The 18,519-nt window shown below is 33.4% G+C and overlaps 1 protein-coding gene across 5 annotated transcripts in view; it reads left to right on the forward strand.

Annotated features, from left to right (window-relative positions):
- Gin1 (gypsy retrotransposon integrase 1) overlaps positions 1 to 18,519 on the forward strand; it is a 28,592-nt gene that overhangs the window by 2,537 nt on the left and 7,536 nt on the right. For 4 of the 5 annotated variants that reach the window (XM_020167857.2, XM_074077026.1, XM_074077025.1 and 1 more), the window contains exons 2-7: positions 4,186 to 4,331; positions 5,949 to 6,142; positions 7,718 to 8,023; positions 12,834 to 13,025; positions 13,115 to 13,297; positions 13,733 to 14,018. In XM_020167857.2, the coding sequence (XP_020023446.1) occupies positions 4,193 to 4,331; positions 5,949 to 6,142; positions 7,718 to 8,023; positions 12,834 to 13,025; positions 13,115 to 13,297; positions 13,733 to 14,018 (1,300 nt within the window). In that variant the 5' untranslated portion in view covers positions 4,186 to 4,192. Of the gene's footprint in view, positions 1 to 4,185; positions 4,332 to 5,948; positions 6,143 to 7,717; positions 8,024 to 12,833; positions 13,026 to 13,114; positions 13,298 to 13,732; positions 14,019 to 18,519 lie in introns of those variants that run through there. The other variant, XM_074077028.1, reaches the window with a different exon arrangement.

The following is an 18,519-nucleotide window of genomic DNA, read 5'->3' on the forward strand; positions in this document are numbered from 1 at the left end:
CAGTCTTGATTATCATAGCATTTAGGAAGTCTTAAAATCAACTAGTGTGAAATTCCTTACATTCATTTTTCAAAGTTGTTTTACCTGTTCTAAGTCCTTTGATTTTCCTTATCGACTTTAGAATCAGCTTATCAGTTTCTACAAAAGAGCTTTGTGTTTCTTATTTCAGTTCCATCGAATCTATAAATAAATTCGGGGGGGGGGGGGAACTGGCAACTTACTGTTATTACTTATTTTTCCTCATTGTTAGGATGTGAGTAACTGTACAGCTTTCTACATTCTAGACAAAAACCTTTGTAGGAATTTTTAATGGTATTTCGGAAAGAGAAATTTAGTTTCCTTTTTGTTCATTGCAATGTTATTATCGGGAGAGATTGCAAGACTAATCCTTGGTGAATTGGTTGCTATCGCCTACTGCCCTCTAAAGAGCCATCAGTCATATAATTTTCCTTTCTGTGTCCAATGGTCTTTAGAAACCCTTTCCTTAAAATTAAATTTTTTGAGTTTTCCCTCCCTGAAAGCCAAACAATCTGTCTTTAAATTTTTTATATTTTCAAAAATTATAATAAAATACACATGATATGAAATCTACCATCTTAATGATTTTAAGTATAAACTTCATCAGTGACAGTAACTACGTTCATATTCATGTGTAGCTATCACCACTCATCCATCTCCAGAATTCTTTTCACCTTATATAAATGAAACACTGTTCCCATTAGGCAATAATTTCCCTATTCCATTCCCTCCTGCCCCTCAAGTCACTGGAAACTATTCTACTTCTGTCTCTCTGAATCGGACAGTATTTATCATTTTAAGACTTTTAAATTTCACTTAGCATAATGTTCTTGATTCATCCATAGAATCTGCTCCCTTTTTAAGGCTGCATAATATTTCACTATGTATAGACCATGTGTTGTTTATCCATTTATCTGTCATTGGACACTTTAGCTCCTACCTTTTAGCTATTGTGAACAGTACTATGAATGTGGCCATCAAACAATTGTTGACTCCTTACTTGAACATAAACTCTCTGAAGATAAAGAGGATATACTCCAGTGTTGTGTCTCCCATATAGCAGGTGCTCCATAGTTTTTTGGTTTTTTTTTTTTTTTTTTTTTTGGGTCAATGAGAGAACATCAGATCTCTCTCTAACAACTGTCTTGTAGCTAAGATGCAGGTTAACTGAAACCACTTTCTCCGTGTCTACTCATTCCGTATTTCACTGCAGTCTGCTTTCCACCTGCCCCTCTCTATTTGACTATCACCAGCATCATCGGATACATTTTCATTCTTTATCACTTACCCTCTCCTAAGAGGAGAGAAGGCTGTAAATGCCAGGTATATACAGTGTAAGCTAGTCCTTCATTAGGTATATAGTAAGCCTGTTATTCCTGAATTTATTCCATGAATTTCTGACCAAGAGCAGTTGAGCCAGAAAAGCTCTCAGTCCTGTGTTCCTATCAGTTGTGTTTAAATTCTGTGCTTCCCAAGCATTCATTTGCTGTTTTTTCCTCAGTGCTGATCTCTTTGTAAACAAGTATCTGCGGATACTAAGGATCTACTGTATTTATTCAAGATTTCAAGGTGTCTTCTCCCAGTCTGTGGCATAACTTTTCATTTTCTTTTTTAGTGGAAAGTACTGGGGTTAAAATCAGGACCTTCCCCTTACCAGGCATGTGCTCTACCACTTGCGCCATGCCCCCAGCCCTAACCTTTTCACTTTCTTAATGGTTTCTTCTGATGAACAGAAGGCTTTATTTTGATAATGTCCTATTACAATTTTTCTTTTATAGATAGTGTTTTGTGTGTGTGTGTGTGTGTGTGTGTGTGTTCTGCTTAAGAAATATTTGCTTACCCCCAAAGCTTTGAAGTTTTTTTTTTTCCTCCCGGAAGTTTTGTCATTTGTCTTTCACATTTGTGATTCATCTGGAATTAATTCTTCTAGAAGCTCTGCAGTAGGCAATTGAGGTTTATTTTTTGCTTATCCATTTGTTCCAGCTTATTTATTGTAAAGACCCTATCTTCCTCCACTGTATTGAAGTCTTTACTGTAAATTGGCATGTATATATGGATGTATTGCTGGGCCCCTGTTCTGTTCCAGTGATGTATTTGGCTATTTTTTTTTAATTGAGAAAGAATTGAAATATTTATTTCACATGTGAAAATTGTGTTAGCATATGTTAATTGTACAAAGTACAGGAATTTCATTATGGCATATTCATAGCTGTGTACAATATACTTTTTAAAATGCCAATACTATACTCTCTTGTTTACCTTGTTTTCATAAAATGTTTTAATCTAAGGGCTTGGTACATTCCTGTACATTTTGCACAGGTGGTACATTCCTGTGGTACCACCTACTCGGGGTAGAGTTTGAGACCAGCCTGGGCAAAAAGTTAAGGGGAGAGACCTAATCTCAACAAGTAAACTGGGCATGATGGCAATGTACCTGTAATCCTAGTAGGTGAGATGCATAAACCACCATCCATTCATTTTTGAGATATTTTAGAAACTGTATTTGTTTGATTATAAAATGAAGTATTACATTTATGTAATTGAAAATTAATTAAGGCTGGGTGTGGTGGTACATGCCTGTAATCCCAGCATTCAGGAGGGAAGGACAGGATCATGAACAGTTCCAGGGCTGCTGGGCTACATTGTGAGACCCTGTCTCAAAATGGAGGGAGGTGGAGAAGGAAGGAGAAAAGAAGGTTAGGAAAAACTAATTGATCATACTTTATAGAGAAAATTATCTGTTTTTTAGTTTATTAATGGGACTGTCTTAGCATTGTAGAAGCTTTACTTTTAAAGTGGTTTACACTTTATGCTAATCTAAGATTAAAGGATGTTACATGTGCACTGGTATTATCTCTGGGATTTTTACATAGATCAGAAGGTGGTTATTGAATGTTCAATGAATTGTATCATAGAGAAATAGATTTGATAGACCATCTAAGCCATGGTTCATAGCATTGTCTCTAGTGATCAGTAAACATTCATATTGTTTTTAAAATTTTAAAATTATTAGCATCAGTCATAGTCCTATTAGGAACCAGAAAATATACTCTCCTGATATTAAAAAAAAATTAATGACGCTTCTATTTTTGGAGGTATGGATAATGAAAGAAGCCTGGAGATTAGCAGCAGCAGGAAATGCTTGCCACCTCTAGGGCTGAAGTGTCAAGGAGAAGAAATGATGTTGATTTCCAGTGAGAACTAGACAGGGAAGAGAGGCTCCCTAGAGGAGTTTTGTGTAAAGGGTTGCAACTTTATCTAGTGAAAGAGCCGGGAAATAAATGTCCTCACCTCTTTCTTCTGCATTCTGATTTGCCTTGCCAGCACTTCCTGTTGAACAATCTAATCAGAAAACTAAGTGCAGTCTGCAGGATCAGTCTTCAAGGCTACAATAGCCTAGCGAGAAAGGCCAAAGATAAATATGGAGGGTTGAGTGATGGTAAACAGATACCAACACAGAATAGTTCCTTTCCGCTGTAAATATGAAATTAAAAAGTTTTTTTTAAAGGTTCCCAATATTTCTGATACTCTATAATAGAAAAAAGTTTTGTTTTGTTTTTGCCTTTCAGCTAAATTTTTCTTCACAGTGTTGACAAAATATACGCAGGATCAAAAATCATTTTGTTCAAGAAAAGCTAGTTTACATGTAGTGCAGAATAAGGTGTGAGTCAAGCTGTTAAATATCTTCTCTATCATCTATCATTTGAATATGTACAAAATATATCTAACATATTTGAGTAGGGCTTTTCTTGTACTTTGCAATGATTGTAAAATATTTAGAAGTAATACAAAATTATTTTTTCTCTCTTTATGACCTATTTATTTAAATGTCACATAACAGAATCAACCTACGCTAGTAATATTTCAGTTAATGTCAGTGAGACTTTAAGCAAACTTTTGAAGTGTACTTGGTCATTTCCTTTTTTTGTTTCCAGTGTGTAGAAGATGAAAGGGGATAAGATAATTTGTCATGATGTATCTCAAAAATAGCACTTGAAAATTTTAATTCCTGTGCATCACTGTTTCTTTTCTGTAGTGCGGTTATCTCCCTCTCTGATAATATTCTGGGAATGCTCAATTCATACATAAATAGAAATGTGACAGAAGCCTGAACTGAAATAGCAGTGATTTATCTTGTCACTTAAGTAATGTCTTTAAATACCTTAGGTTCCCAATGGTTCGTAGTGGAAAAAATGGTGACCTTCATCTTAAACAGATTGCATATTATAAGCGAACAGGTGAGTATCATCCAACTACTCTGCCAAGTGAGAGAAGTGGCATAAGAAGAGCAGCAAAAAAGTTTGTCTTCAAAGGTAAAAATTAATGTTCAGTATCTTGAGTAATAACACATTGTTCTCCACCTGTGTTCTTTGTGGGAACCTAAGAATTTCTATCTTACTGGTTCTTGCTAAGCAATTATCAGTTAAATTGATGATGCTATTCAGTCAAAAGCAAAATAAAAATTACTGAAGGCCAGTAAACATGAAAAGGGCCTTTTAAATTACAGACCAAAAGAGATACCATGAAAAAAAAATTACCTAAATAAACTTCCCCTGCTTTTACCCTTCACTGATTCTTATTCAGGCGGTGCACTCAAGCAGATGCCATCCTCAGTGAGGAGCTTATCTGATGCTTGGTATGAAAATGTTAGTAAAGTTCACTACTTTGTTTACTAAAATAAAAAACAGAATAAACTATTCATTTCTGTTGCTCCTCCCTCCCTCTACCATTAAATATTCTTAGAATTGCATTTATTTTTGGATTCTGACTCCCCTGAATTGAATAAATATTTGAAAGGCAGTGGGATATTTACTTGAAAACTCATAACAGTTTTTCGCTCTCTCCCCTCCTTCCTTCAAAGGGAAAGAGAAATGAGTTAAACAGAAAGTATAGTGGGCAAATAAGTATATGAATGTTTGTGCTGTTAATGGGACTTTTGTCTGTAGTTACAGAATTAGGCTTTTCCCAAAATAGGTCAAGAAAATTGATAATGATGTATCTCAAAAATAGCATTCAAATATTTTAATTCATACATACCACTCTGTTCCTGATCATTTCTCCCTGTCTACAACCTTACCAATAACTTCTTATACTTAAGAACATGCAGACCCATTACCTCTTAGACTAAACAGAGGAGTCATTCATTTATTTAATCATTTACATAAAATATGTTAACTGAATTCCTACTGTGTGCCAATCACACTGTAAGTCTTAAAGGTATATTGATGAGTTAAATAGACAGGACTCCTGTCCTCAGGTTGCTTACCTTATAATTTAAGTAAGGAATGTTCTACTCAGCACATGCTTAAGCACATTAGTGTCTTAGTGGTATAGTCTAGAGTTTGAATAGCTATGCCATCCACACTGGAGAAGCAATGCTTCTTCCTATCCCCTGGTTGCTTCCTAGCTGCAGATTTTTTAGTATCCTCTTAAGGAAAACAGAATTTGAGGATTAAGTTTCTCCTACTGTTTCTCAAGTCTAGAGAGATGCTTGCTTATTAAAAAAAAATGTAGTTATGAAATATTTGGAAAATTCTGTTCCAGGAAGTTGTTCCAGGAATTATGAATGTACATAATTCACTTGTTATGCGATTTTTAGGAATCATCTGCAAGTATTTTCTTAGTTGGAGTACTCCTGTAGAATGATAATTTCCTAGTCCCATAGTTACCACATGCTTTAGTGAATAGGCTAGCTCTTCTTGTATTAATAGCTACAAAATTTTAGCAGCTAGTGCTCCTCCTAGATATCTAGTAAGTATAGTAGCTGAGGACCTTACAGATTGCATGGTAGCAAGTTTTAAATAGTTTTTAAAAGTTTTAAATAGTTTTAAATTGAGAAAGACTTTGTAAAAGTAAAATTTTAAATCCTCATGGTTTGAAGGTAAGGTTGTGATTATTACAGCTGTATTTTCTGATATCATTTATTTCAGAAAAAAAGCTATTTTATGTTGGAAAAGAAAGAAAACAAAATCGTTTGGTAATTGTTTCAGAAGAGGAAAAAAAGAAAGCACTACGAGAATGCCATGAAAATGACACTGGAGTTCATCATGGCATATCCAGAACACTCACTCTAGTAGAATCCAATTACTATTGGACTTCAGTGACCAATGATGTCAAACAGTGGGTATGGCTTTTATATGTAGAATATTTTGAATAATGTTTTTCTAATAAATGTTCAAAATTCATTCTTGCTCCAAATTTACTCTGGGTATCATCTTTCATTAGGTGCTTTTAATACAGTTTTTGGTACAAAAAGCTTCTAAATTAAAGGGGGGTTATATCGCTTCATCATTTTTGTATAACTAAAGTATAATTTGACCTAGAAAAAGTATTACATAAACATTTGAAAATACCACATTTAGAAAGATACTTTAGAACTAGATTTTCATCACTGAACTCCTTTTTTTAGTCAGACTGTAATTGAGACTGGAATCCCTTTGACTAAACCTCTTTAATGCCAGTCACATGGAACTTTCTCTATGGAAGAGAATAAAACTGTTCATAATAGTCAAACCCAGTGTGGGCTGTCAGATTTTGTGCCTGTTCCATCTTTAGATAGAAGATGTCAAATATAGGGCTGGTAGAATGGCTCAGGTGGTAGAGCACTTGCCTAGCAAGTGTGAGACCCTGAGTTCAAACCCCAGAACTGCCAAAAAAAAAAAAGAAATGTCAAACATAATGGTTGGGGACATGACTGACTCCTCAGTGGTAGAGTGCTTGCCTAGCAAGCAAAGGTCCTAAATTCAAACTCCAGTACCACTCAAAAGAAGGAAGGAAAGATGAAGGAAAGAGAGAGAGGAAGGGGAGGAGGGAGGAAAAACTCAAACCTGGCAGAAACCCCAAAACTTAAATTTTCCTTGCATTCCTTTATGACATTTAGTGAAATCTTTGTCAAATCTTTATCATTTTGGAATGGATATGATTTTTTGAAATAATGTTATTTGTGATTACATTTGATAAATTATTTGAAAAATGAAAAATTTGCTCAAAACTTAACTATAAGATGTTATTTAAAATTTTCAAGTTTTTCTTCAGAAGTTAGTTTTAAAGTAGTTTCCAAAGTGAAATTTCATAATTATATTGAGAAATGGCACCATCTATACCTTGGTTAATTTATCTCTTCTCACTTCACTCAAATGAAAGTTACGTGATAGCATGGAGTTCATTTTTGTTCCCCCCTTCCCAGGACCTAAAAAAATGTCTGGCTTAAAAATATTGTTTGATTGAAATTATACTCCATAAAATAGCAATGGAATAAATAAATGAATGAGCTTTACTTATAAAGTTGTGAGTAATAACTTTATAAGGAAATAGCTTTTATATAAAAGAATTACTATATACTCACACTGGTTTAAAATAGAAAATGAAACATCAGATGGTGCCCCATAAATATGTCCATTTTTGTTGCTTTACAATAATAGCTTACTTTACTATTTATTTAATAAATATTTATTGAATGTGAACCAGAATTACATTCCATGTGAATAAGACCCCATAAGATAGTTATTTAGTAGAAATAGCAACTAATATTTGCCTGTTGTTTTTAATAAAAAGCTTAACCCATGATGTTCTTAGTTCAAAAGTTTCTTCAGTAGACAAAGTACCTATTAAGCATTTAAATATTCTTATTTATAAGACTGCTTTATATGGAGTATTTTAACATTTGTCTGTATTTTCTTTATTATTTGCCTCTTTATAGGTATATGCTTGTCAACATTGCCAAGTGGCAAAAAATACAGTTATTCTAGCACCTAAACAGCACCTTCTCAAGGTGGAAAATCCATGGAGTATAGTTACTGTTGATCTGATGGGACCTTTTCATACAAGCAACAGAAGTCATGTATATGCTATAATCGTGACAGATTTGTTCACAAAGTGGGTCACAATTTTACCTCTACATGCTATTTCAGTATCAGAAATTTCTAAAGCCATTATCAATGTATTTTTTTTATATGGGCCTCCTCAGAAAATAATAATGGACCAAAGAGATGAATTCATTCAGCAGGTAAGACAAACTGCTTAGTCTGGGAGCAAATATGACAACCTCTCAGAGTTCAGCACACAGTGCCCTGTGCATTATAGGGTACTATAATAGATTCAGATAAATTGCTATAGGTATAGAGGTGTATAACATATAAGGGTAGTTGGACTGGAAATTAGACTAGGTTTTAATACTTCTGTGCTACTAAGTAATTTGGGTGTCCTCAAACTAAAACGAGAAGGTTGATCCAAATAGTATTTGTTCACTTATAGCTTAAAACTTTTATAATTGGCAGATAAAAAGGTCTTAACTAAATGCAAAAATACTTCCTGTTCACAAATGAGACTATTCAATATTTGAAAATATTTTTCCCTTGCCCTGTCCTTTTCCAGATTAAAGTTAAACTGAAGGAATAAGCACACAAGAATAATATATGAAAAGTCTAAAAAAATGTAGCATGTCTTTAAGACATATTTAAGAATTTTATAATTGACAGGGTACTATATAAGAATGATCAGATAATCAGATTTTCTTGGTCCATAGTAATTTTGATGTCTCTGTTCTAGAGAAATACCTAAAGTTATTAAGACTTGTGTTAGGGGTCCCTATGACTGTCCTCTGGTTCCATGATTCATTAAGAGGACACACATGTAATCATACTCAATGGCTAAGATTTGCTAGTGAAAAGATACAAAGCAGAATCACAAAGACAAAAGGTATATGGGTAGAAATCCAGAAAAAAATCAAATGCAAGCTTCTAGTGGAGTTACACAGAACATGCTTAATTTCACCAGTGGTGAATTACTCCAACCATGTGAAATGTTGCCTACCAAGGAAACTCATTAGAAACTCACTACCTGTGGTTTTTGTTGGGGGTCTGTTCACACAAGCACCCTCTGCCTAACATGTACTAAAATCCCAGACTCTTAGAAGGAAAAGTGTTTAGTATAGGCAGCATTATTTATATAAACTGTTAGCTACCCTTATTAGTTAGAGAATGGTTGGAAATGCCAGTGGTTGAAAGAAACCATAATGTTCTTTAAGGTCTTTAACACCAGCCAAGGGCCACTCTCATAATTAGGCCCTTCAAAGGGTAGCAGTTTCAGACCTGTTATGTCAGCTCTTACCTGCACAGGTCCATCCAAATAACTTAACACATTTACATCCTAACCAATTTAGTAGCTATTTCAAAATATAATAGTTTGGGTCAGGAGTGTAGCTCAGTTTTAAAGCACATATTTAGGATATGTGAAGTCCTGGGTTTGTTCAATCCCCAGCACCAAATAAAGAAATAAAATATACCTATATGTGTGTCATAAGTGGAAAAAAAAGTGTCTTTCATTGTTAAATAACCGTTTTCTTGCTCTTAAGTACTTGTTGACCGTTGTTTAACTTCTCAAACCTTGGTATCATATTGAAACTACCATCATTTCCTGTTTCACATTGATTTTTGCATAGTAATTTTTCACAGCATCTCAACTACCAATTTTGAAAAATATGACATCAAAAGAATGACTTGATATAATATTGAGACAGTGAGCTACACTAAACTAGTAGTTTTCATGGAGTACATCAGTTAACGGCATCTTGACAGAGTTTGTAATTGGTCGAAATGATAAAATGGTGTCACGAGTGAGTGGAGTAAGGAAGGGTTATGTAATAAGCTACCAGTTTAGTAACAATTTGAAATTACTTCTGCAATATGGTTTTAGAATTAAATATAGCAAAATTATTTTCAGGTAAATTTAAGCAAATCCAGTGGAAAAGTGCTAAACAAACTAATAAATTTAGTCGAAAGCATAATTTTCAATAGGGAATAAAAATTATAAACATGGAGAAAATGTTCAAACCCAATAGTAATATAATACATGATGATGCTTTTATATATTAAAAAAAAAATAGGAGTAATACCAACAGACTAAGTAGAATAATCCGACCTTAAATTGCTGGTAGCATCACAACTTGAAACTGTTTTGTAAAGCAGTTTGCCAAAGGTCTGTGAAAAGCCCTAAATATAATTTGTTCTTTAGTTAACAATCCTTTTTAAAGAATTTACTCTAATTAAATAATCCAAATTCAGAAATAGCTCTTGGGCCAAGGGTGTAGCACAGTGGTAGAATGCTTACCTAGCATGCTTGAGGCCTTGATTTTGATTCCTAGCACCAGAAGAAGAAAAAACAGCTGTTTTATAATATTTACCACAGCACTGTTTATATTTGTGAGAGACGGAAAACATCCTAAATATCCAAAAAATGTGTTTCAGAAAAATGTCTAGCCACATAATGCAATATTTTAATGTAGCCATAATGAAATTTACAAAGAAACAAATACATATATTAATATATATTTTAAAGCAGACATTAAAAATGATATTAACAAAGAAAAATGATAGAACGTGCTTATATAATGTTAAAATAAAAAATCCAGGAAAAGAATTTATTACGTGTACATATATATTTATGTAGATAACTAAAAGATAGGTATAAAAAACTAAAATCTAAAGTTAATTGGAGATTTTTCCATTTTTTTTGTGGTATGAAGTTTGAACTCAGGGCCTTGTGCTTGCTAGGTAAGTGTTCTACCACTTAAGCCAAGCATCCAGTCAATTCAAGTTATTTTTAATTTTAGAGTGATGGGATTACAGATTTCTTAATTTATTAGTTTATAGGAAGTATAATTATATTGCTTTTATAATTTCTAATGATTAACATATAGAATCAAAAATTGCATTTGTGATTTAAAAAGTTACTAAAGTTTAGTTCTTTCCCTCCAAATGTGGAAGCCTGTCTAACCTCTTACAGGTGGGAAAGCTCAAGTAAATACTTTTGGCCAAAGAAATGAAGTAGATGACTATGTGTTACTTTTAGCCAGAAGCAGTAAAAGCCTCATCTTTAATTCCTTTATCTCCCAGTCTTATCTTTCTTTGAACAATTGATTAATATTCCAGATACTACACTCTAGATTGGTAACACTTTTCTCATTGGAGATGGGTGATTAAGTTACTTAATGGAAAATATCTGCCTTGTAAAGACACCCAGACCGCTGACCAGTTTTGCACTAGTACTAAGTAAGACTTTGCTGTTAAGCCATCCACCAAGACATGCAAGTGTTTTTATAATTGCAGCATAACTTTGCCTACCTAGATTGATACAGCAGTGGTCTGTGTAACAGAATATGTAAGACAATACATTTTTGGGAAAGACTAGTAGAACTACTTTTTTAATCTTAAAAAAAAATTAGAACAATATACAATATGGGAAGTTTATTATACAGTTGGATAGAAATAGAGATATTTCTAACAGCATAGGGTATTTGCTAGAATTATTTCAATACAAAGAATAAAGGATTATTTGTAGTCCTATAAAGAAAAGAGAATAAACATTTCAATGAGAAAATTTCTTTAATTTTTAAAAAACATGGAAAATTAAAATTACAATGATGGAAAATCTAGTTTGATAGTGGGGGAAAAGGCTGTTGGAGATAAAGATATTAAGATAGTCTTTCTCAGATGGATTCACTCAATCATTTCTAGGCAACCTCTTGAAAGAAAAAAGTTAAAGCCTTTTCCATGAGTCATTTAAAAGCATTGAGCAAGACCTCAGATTAAAGTTGACTCCATTGATACTTACTCTGGAATTTCTTTCTAACTACTTTTGAATTAAAAGGCAGCTTGAATTAGTACATATATTGGTGAGGAATTGTGTGTTCAGGTACAAATAACGCTCCTCTCCTTTCCCAATGTATAAATAAAAAATTATGTGTAAATTTTGGGGTTTATTTTATTCTCAAGTAAAAGAAGTCCAGGTAGAATGGTAGCCATGAACACCATGGGAACTAATGCTCCTAGCTTTTATTTCCATGATCTTTAGGATTTAACACTCAATCTTGTGCTAACAATATGGCTGTCAAAGCCCACATCACAGTGTCTATGTTATAGTCAGAAAGGAAACGACAATGAAGTCATGTCCTTTCCAAAAAATCATGCTGAGTTCATGCAACACCTTTAACCTATATCTTTTTCTCCCATAACTCAATCACTCCTACCTTCCAGGGAGCTTGGAAAATACAGTTTTGTTTTTGTTAGCTTTACCTTTTTTAGTTATTCTACTAATACTAGTCTGAAATAACTCTTCTTCTAAAAAATGTGTCAAAAATAATAATAATTGGAAAAAGAGTAATTTTACACTTGACAGACTCACCGTTACAAGTTTTCTAAACCTAATTTTAAATTCTTTAATACTCTGCACATAGTAATTGTAGTAATAATAATAGTACCAGTTAAAAGTTATAAAATGCTACTTGACGAGTACTGTTTTAAATATTTTACAAACATAAACATTTAATCCTCAAAAGAGTTATGGGTAAGATTTTCTTCATTTTATAGATGCATACAGAGGTTCAGTCACACATTAGTGACCTGGATTATGCAACCTAGTATTTGTTTTTGTTTAAGAGACTGCTGAATTACAAAATTACTGGAACACAGAGGTAATGTTAACTTCTGTCTTTCCATTTCCTTATTGTATGTGTGTATTTGATGAGGCACCTAATCTCCAAAGCTTCAGCTTTTCGTTTTTAAAACAGAGTTAATAGTACCTCTTAAAACCACCATTAAGTTTTTTTTCTTCACCACAAAGTTTAACGATAATAAGGTAAAGCATCCAGTGTGTTGACCAGCACATAGTAAGGACTCAATCAGTAGTAACTATTATAACAAATTATGGATTTTTTTAAATGGATGTAGTCAGTTAAAAAAGATTCGAGTTCTTTCAAAGCTTTTTTTTTTAATTAATGGAAAAATACAAATTTTAAAAAGTCATTTTGTATTTTTCAGATCAATGTTGAACTCTATGGACTGTTTGGTACAAAACAGATTGTAATTTCTCATGCTTCTGGAACTGTTAATACATCTGAAAGTACATCTAGCACAATCAAAACATTTCTTTCCAAACACTGTGCTGACTACCCTAACAACTGGGATGACCACCTATCAGCAGTTTCATTTGCCTTCAATGTGACTCACTTGGTATGTGCCTTTTTATCAATCCTATACTTGGTAGGATAGCTAGACAAATGTTTTATCACAAAATTTGCTGTTTATTTTTCTTAAAATAGGAGTCTACTAAAAATACACCATATTTTCAAATGTTTAATCGAAATCCTTATATGCCAGAGACTTCAGATGATCTTCATGAAGTGGATGGTGATAATGCAAGTATGTTTGCCAGAATTCTAGATGCAATTAAAGAAGCTGAAACTACTAAAATAGTGGAGAAAAATACATCATCAGTGGGCCAGGTGATTCTATTTAATACAAAAACTGTAAAATTCTATAAAGCGATAGTTACTTTTTAAATGCATGCATATTTACATAATATACCTTTAAAGAAAAAAGTGTTTTTATCAAGTTCTGCTTATCTTGGTTAAATAGTATGCTTTATGAAATTCTGAGGCAATAATAAAAAAAAAAAACTTTGGATTTAAGTAGAGCTGAATTCGTATCTGTATTCTTCCTACTTTCTAATAGTTTGACTTTGGAAAATTACTATGTTAGTTTGCCTTCTGTGTAAAATAGGGGTGGTAATACTAAGTTTTAAAATGGTGTTTTAGAAATTAAATAGGACTTATGCCTACCTTTTAGTAGTACCTCAATAAATAACCATTTTGTTATATTATTTGTATTTACTTTTAGAAATAACTCTTTGATCTCTTTATTCTTTTTTGTACTTATAGGTGGAGGACAACAATTTGGATGAACTGAATAAAAGGAAGATTGTTGTTAAAAAGAAACCAAAGCAATTAAATCCATTTCATTTAAAAGTGGGTCATGAAGTTTTAAGACAGAGGAAAAATTGGTGGAAAGATGGTCGTTTCCAGTCTGAATGGGTTGGTCCTTGTGTCATAGACTATATTACAGAAAGTGGATGTGCTGTCCTGAGAGACAATACTGGGACAAGACTCAAAAGACCTATCAAAATGTCTCACCTTAAGCCTTACGTAAGAGAATCCAGTGAACAAGGTAAATAGCTTACTTTCTATGAGTGAGGAGGGAAATTAAAAATGCCAGAAATCTTTCTTCCCTCATTTTGTTAGAGTTTCTTTTCTCTTGTAGTTCTTAAAAAATTTGGTATAGTTTTAGATATCCCAAGTAGTCTGTTCTATTATGATGTATGTGGAACTGATTTTATTTTGATTTCTAGTGTGTTTTTCATAGTTTACATGGAAAACACTGAACCTGTTTCCCAGAAGGACGGATTGCATCTTCTCTATTCACTTGCATGATATATTAGTCACTCTATTTCTCATTTTAGTGTGGAAAAACAAAAAATAAGATCATTAATGCCTAAAACAAACATATGGCCCAGAATCTAGTTATGAGATAAATAAATTAGGGAACTTTAAGAATGTCATTAATTTTTAATGTTGCTTCATGGGTAAGCCACCAGTAGGAACAGATACAAGTGTAGACTAGGGTATACTGAGAATGCTATATGGTGCTAGAAGAAGAGTTGATAGCCCTCTACACAAAGTTGCCCAAAATATAATTGCCCCAAAATATGACTTGTTTTAATAGTATATACTGATCTCTGCAACCTTTCTTACATAGACTAAATGATATGTTTACTGTGGCTTTCAGATTAAGTCCCGTACTTTATGAAAACCTTTAATTTGTCCTGGCATATCTATTCCCTAGAACTTCTCAGAGGCAGATAACTGAGAGCAAGTTAATTGATACCTTGTTCGGTAATTGTGCTCTTTCTATAGAGCATTATTATTTAAATATAAATATCACCTAATGGATGATACTATGTGGTATATTTTTTAACAACATAAGTTATTTAACAAACGTAAATAACAATAAGAGCAGCAACAACAAATAACCTACTCTTGTCCTATTACATTTTTTAGATATAAAGCCCTTTGGGGGGTTACTCACTAATAATAACTCAACTCTGCTTCTGATCTGAGCCACAACTCTTGTGTTAAAAGCTCTTGAGTACTTTGTTTCTTGTGACAGACCCAGTTACACTAACTTTATCCTTATCTTGGAGTATGTTCTAATTCTGAAACTTACAAGTACTTATATTCTCTGTTAGAAGATAAGTGCTGTTAGTCCTTGTTCTTACCCTTTAAATTTCTCTCTTCCAGAAGTTAAATAGAAAGAAAGATTATACAGACACATGTCCTTTCTTTTATAGCAGGATTTCCTCCTTAATCTTTGGCAATCAGGAGTTGCTCCCCTCAAATGCGTTAACTTTCCTTTATATAAAACTTATATTTCAAATGTTGTGGTACCAGGATCTGTTTCTACACTGTGCATTTCATTCTACCAAACACTGATAAAAAGTAGGTCAGATATTTTGCTGCTTCTGACTATTTCAGAACCAAATGGAGAACAGAAGATTCTAAATAGAAGCAGTGCAGTTTTTGCCTCATGGTTGAATTCTCTACAGATACATCTTCCATTAATATAAGAAAATTGCAGTATTACTGCAATTGATAGATTGATAGGTGAATTTGCTTAAGTTTTTCCTGTGAATCAGAGGATGTGCTGATTACTATTTGGTCCTTTTTTGTGTATTTCTTTCATTTGCAAAAGCATTATTTATGATTTATACCATCTTTTTTCTCAGTATCATTATTTTCCCAAAAATGTTTGCATCATAGTCATAAATTTGGATAACCTATATCCGAAAGAACTAGAAATTTGTCTCTCTACATTTGTCATTGTTACTCTTTGCCCGTCTTGAGTTTCCATAGCTATAAAGACTTTTGTCTTAAGCAGATACACTTCTATTGCCAACTTATCCATTCTTATCTAGAACATAATACAGAGTTACACATTTAGTATGAGATCTACTTTATATATCATGGCTATTTTAAGCAGGCCTAATTGTTATTTTGTCTAGTTCAATGCCACACAGTTTTTTAAACTAATTATTTTGACAAGAAATTTTAAAACATACCAGTGTTTCTTATAAGTGAAATGATCTCTTTTAAAAGGAAAAGTAATGTTATTGATCCACTATTCCATCCAAGACAGATTTTGAGTAGTTTTTAATTTATTTTGTTTGTGATAGCTTTGGATCTGCCTTACCCAAAAGTTTTAGTCTCGTTTTTTCTCTATGGTTGAAATCCCCCATTTTTAAATGACTTTTATTATTTAAGTTTTCTATTACTACCATAACAAATTATAAGTTTAGTGTCTTGAAACAACATAGATTTATTATCTTTAAGTTCTGTAAGTTAGAGGCCTACATACGCTAAAATCAAGGGGTTAACAGTGCTGTGTTCCTTTCTAGTTTCTAGTGCTACCTTCATTCCTTAATTTGGTCCTTTTCTTCTGTCTTCAAAGCCAGCAGCGGCTCCACCTCCTTTAGAGGACCTTGTCCTTAGACCACCTAAGTAATCTAGGATAGTTTTCCCATTTTAAGATCAGATAATTAGCAACCGTAATTCCATCACTGTCTTAATTCTCATTTTGTCATGTAAGGTTCATATTCACAGGTTTCAAGAATTAGTATGTGGACATCTTTGGGAAGCCCATTATTCTGCCTACCACAATTATGGTCTGCAAAGCTTAGTCTCTATGACATTAAGCCTTTGGGCTCTACATTATTATTAATAGAGTTTCTCTCATACTGAGAAAAGCCTTAATTTCTAATCCAAGCTCTCTGCTGGTAGCATTAGTTATTATGATAATGATACGGTATCAAGTTATTTATTATTTTTCCATAAGAAAGGATATACTAGAATGACAACATATTGTAAAAGTTTGAGGATTAGTCAACCCATATCTATGGTTAGTTTAGGCACCTTTCTTAAGAATAAGAAAATTAAATAGTACATATATTTTTCTTCCTATTTGAGGAATTAACCCACCCAAATCATTTAGGTATTTTCAGTGTATTTATTTTAATGTTTTTTCTACTTAGAGAAATTTAAAAGTCAATTTTTTTCCTGGTTTGAACTCAGGGCCTTGCACTTGCTAGGCAAGCACTCTATCACTTGAGCCAAACCCGTCCTTTTTGCTCCATTTATTTTTCAGATAGGGTCTTGAGCTTTCTCCTAGGGCCATCCTTGGACCGAAATCTTCCTTTATCTGCCTCCTGCATAACTGGGATTCTAGGCATGTGCTGCTACTCCAGCTTGTTTCACTAACTTTGCCCATGCTGGTCTTGAACCTCAATCCTCCTATCGCCACCTTCTGTGTAGCTAGGATTACAGATGTGCACTAACACACTTGACCTAAAAATCAATTATTTTTAATATTGTTTTATTCCTTAAAATTACATGAGGAAAATTACATCAAAATTGCTGATAACATCTTCCTGAAGCATACTGAAAATACCTCAGTTTCAAAAAAAAAACTAGACTTACTTATTCAGTCTGGTCAAAACTGCCCACAACCTGCATGAGTGTGCTGCGTGAACCTGACTAAGAGTGGCAGGGAATGAGAAATAAGACACACACAGACATACAGACATAAAACAGAAAGCTAGGATCGGGAGGGCTGCAGGTTCTTGATGGGAAACGTGAGTGCCTACCTGAGCCAGAGTGTTTATTTTATAGGTCAGTACAAGGAAAAGACTCAGGTAAAAATCAAGCTTTAACAATTCTTGATTCAAGGTAAAAGGAATGAGGTTTGGTGGGCTAATTTTCCTAAGGCTGATGAAGCTTAATTACAGCACATTAGTTCTGGAATCATCAGGGCACACAGAACACCTTATCTAGGTACTGATTAATCTGGCATCAGGGAATCTCCTAACATTTCTGGTACTTTATCTAGTTTTGCATCAGAGGGCTGGTATGCAGACACAGCAGGTTGTATTCTTCAAGGAGATGTGAGAACAAAGGTCAAGACTCCAGGTGCTGGGCAAATCATGGTAGAAGAGGCTGTGCAAACTTCTACCATGAAGAGGCTGTGCAAACTCCTACATGGAGAGGCTGTGCAGATTCCATTATTCCCAGTCCAGGCTTCATGCCTGGTCACCAACAAAAACTAAAATGATACTTTCATCAACTAGAGCTCATAATCATAATTGAATTAGTACAATAACAAGAGAAGAATAGTCTAGTCTGTTGTGCAGTGTAACTCAGTAAATATGTTTATCTCTATTTTGATGGCAAAAACTTCAGCATGTTCATTTTCTATATTCCTAACTCAGGATTATTCTAGATCAGCATTGTTCAACAGATACATGATACAAAAACTATGTGACATGTATATAAATTTTCTATTAGCACAATTTTAAAAAGTTCAAAGTGGTAGGTGAAAATAATTTTAATATTATATTTTCTAATACTCAGCATTTCCAAAATATCATTATTTCAACATACATGGTCCCCAAGAATCTCTTCCTTGATAGTCTTTATTGAACTTAAAGAGCATTTATATTGACTCCGGTAGATTTAGACTATAGTAAGAGTTGAAACATATTTTGTCTTTGTAAATGTTTTTTTTCCCCACACAAACAGGCCCATGACATCCTCAGTTTGTTTTCCTTTGTATATAAGTG

This window comes from Castor canadensis, chromosome 6 (assembly GCF_047511655.1).
Source record: "Castor canadensis chromosome 6, mCasCan1.hap1v2, whole genome shotgun sequence".
NCBI classification, from domain to species: domain Eukaryota; kingdom Metazoa; phylum Chordata; class Mammalia; order Rodentia; family Castoridae; genus Castor; species Castor canadensis.